This window comes from Opisthorchis viverrini (assembly GCF_000715545.1).
Source record: "Opisthorchis viverrini unplaced genomic scaffold opera_v5_179, whole genome shotgun sequence".
Taxonomy (NCBI): domain Eukaryota; kingdom Metazoa; phylum Platyhelminthes; class Trematoda; order Opisthorchiida; family Opisthorchiidae; genus Opisthorchis; species Opisthorchis viverrini.
This window is the reverse complement of record NW_008751828.1, coordinates 657540-659781: the sequence shown is the minus strand read 5'-3', so window position 1 is coordinate 659781 and position 2242 is coordinate 657540. Positions and strand designations below refer to the sequence as shown.

Sequence of the window (2242 nt, the reverse complement as noted above, 5' to 3'; positions counted from 1 at the left end):
CTGGATATTCGCACAATGAGATTGATTTCTCGAAATCTACGGCGTTTTCAGACTTGCCACTTCACAGTGTAGAATGTCTATGTATAATGTATATGCTCCTGTATTATTGAAAAACACTTACTTTGGCAATTTGTTAAAGTGAACTAAATCTCCAGGAGAATAAACACCGCCGACCGTGAATACGTTACCTGATGGTAAAAAATCGCGAATTGTGGCTGACTCCCATACAATGAACATAACTTTCAGGTATTTTTCCACCGGAAAAGATTTCCTCGACATTCTAGAATCTAAACGGCCTTCGGAGATGCAACCTATGCGTAGGCGCTTTCGTGAAATTAAATTTTGGTCGATGAATCTTTGTCGCTAGTAAAAATTCCGTAGTGCACGTTAATTATTTGCTAAACATCATGCACGTTTTCTGGCAAAAACCAGATTTTTTTCATTATAGGTTGCAGATCATGCTAGGAAGACCTCGAGTTTTTCTCGATTAGGAACATTGAACATACGTCAATCAAAGCGGACAGCCTGACGAACCTAACCGACGCGCACGACTAAAATGCGGCTAGGGGTACGCGATGCCTAACTAACTAGCCACATAGAGCCTACGTCGATAATACTGGACAGCTGAACGAACTTACCCGACGCACACCACTAACATGCGGCTAGGGTACACGATGCCTAATTAATCCATCCATCCATTGCACACCAGCGGTCACCGGTAGTAGTCGGCCGGTCACACAGCACACGAAACCACAAGTGGGCGTTTCCAGACCGTCACTTGGGGTGAGGTGCAGTATCCTCGACCATCAACGGCAGATCGTCTGCTGCAGACTTCGAGGCTTGATGAAGCAGGATTTGTCCTTGAACAATCAACCGCTTGAATATGGCTGCGTCCCTCCTGAATTTCAGCTTCTGAAGCTTCTCCATTACTTGATTCACTTGTTTACGAAGGCCGTCGAAAGCTGTCGGCGGTGGTTTGGAAACAAGTGTAAGGGGTACACCTTTCTCCGGTAGGTTGTAATCCGACATCCATCGTTGGTGAATTGGGAAGCAAGCTAAGAAAAAGTCAACGATGAATAGTTCTTACTGCTCGGAACGGACTGATCTCGAAATACAGAGAACAGGTGTACGCAGGGGAGCCACGTCGCCTGGTAGAATGGACATGTGCATTCTCCAGCGCAGGTGTCGACAGTCTGGCAGCATGTGGGTTTTTGCACCACAAACTATAATTTAGTTTACGTAGCCTGACCTCACATTGTTTGTTCCGACACATTCATACGGCAGACTTGGCGGTCGCGGACGCAAGAGCCTCAAAACGAGAGAGAATGCATATACCGGGATTCGAAATACTACGTTTAGAACGTTGGCGTCACCTACTAGGATTTGCCGCCTGTCGCAACAGTTTGTTCCGACACATTCATACGGCAGACTTGGCGGTCGCCGACGCAAGAGCATCAAAACGAGAGAGAATGCATATACCGTGATTCGACAGATTACGTTTAGAACGTAGGCGTCACCCTCTAGGATATGCCGCCTGTTGCATGACAGCGCCTAGCATCATAATTCATTCTTCTGTAAAATAAAATGCGGCCGAAATAAAAAATTCAACGTCAAAATGTTGCACTAATTTGAATATATGCTCAGACTGAAAATACCCCTCATCTACCGTCATTTTTTGCGATTTGTTTTAATCGATCTCTTTTGAAAGTTATTGGCCCACATTCGGCTTTGAACTTCGTCTGCTATGGCTTCGGAAGTGGCTTTCGTTGAGAAATTTGTGGGCGCATCGTTGTCATCGTTCACGGCATTTGAGAAGACCTTAAATGAATACATGAAGGATGATTTTGTGGTATTTGTGCGTTCATCCAGTAATCGAAGCACCAACGCTATTTTGCGTTACGAATGGGTGTAATACAAGTGCAGCAGGCGCCCCCAAGACCAAGGAAAGCCGTGGAATCAGAAGAAGCTAGTAAGTCGAGCGTATTTTCCAATAAAAAATGTACGCGAAGCACCAGCTGTCCAGTGCGGTTTTGTCTACGGAGGCAAGGGAACCAACTGGCAGTGACCTCTTATTTTCTGGAACACAACCACAAACTGTCAAAGTTTCTGTACGATCGGCTTCCAGTCAGTCGACGTCTAACCGAAGACGAGTTGGGCACAGGCAAGGCCCTGCTGAGATATGGGACACCGTCATCTGAGGTGCGGCAGTTTGTGGCGGATGAATTCGGAAAGATTCTTACAA

General features: G+C 45.9%; 1 protein-coding gene across 1 annotated transcript in view; it reads left to right on the top strand.

Annotated features, from left to right (window-relative positions):
- Positions 1–1902: 1902 nt before the first annotated feature.
- The window catches only part of T265_07457 (hypothetical protein), a gene marked incomplete at both ends in the record, with an annotated part of 13599 nt that continues 13259 nt past the window's right edge, over positions 1903–2242 (top strand). Inside the window, one exon of the mRNA XM_009172986.1 lies at positions 1903–2207. Within this exon, the coding sequence (XP_009171250.1) occupies positions 1903–2207 (305 nt within the window). The remainder of the gene's footprint in view (positions 2208–2242) is intronic.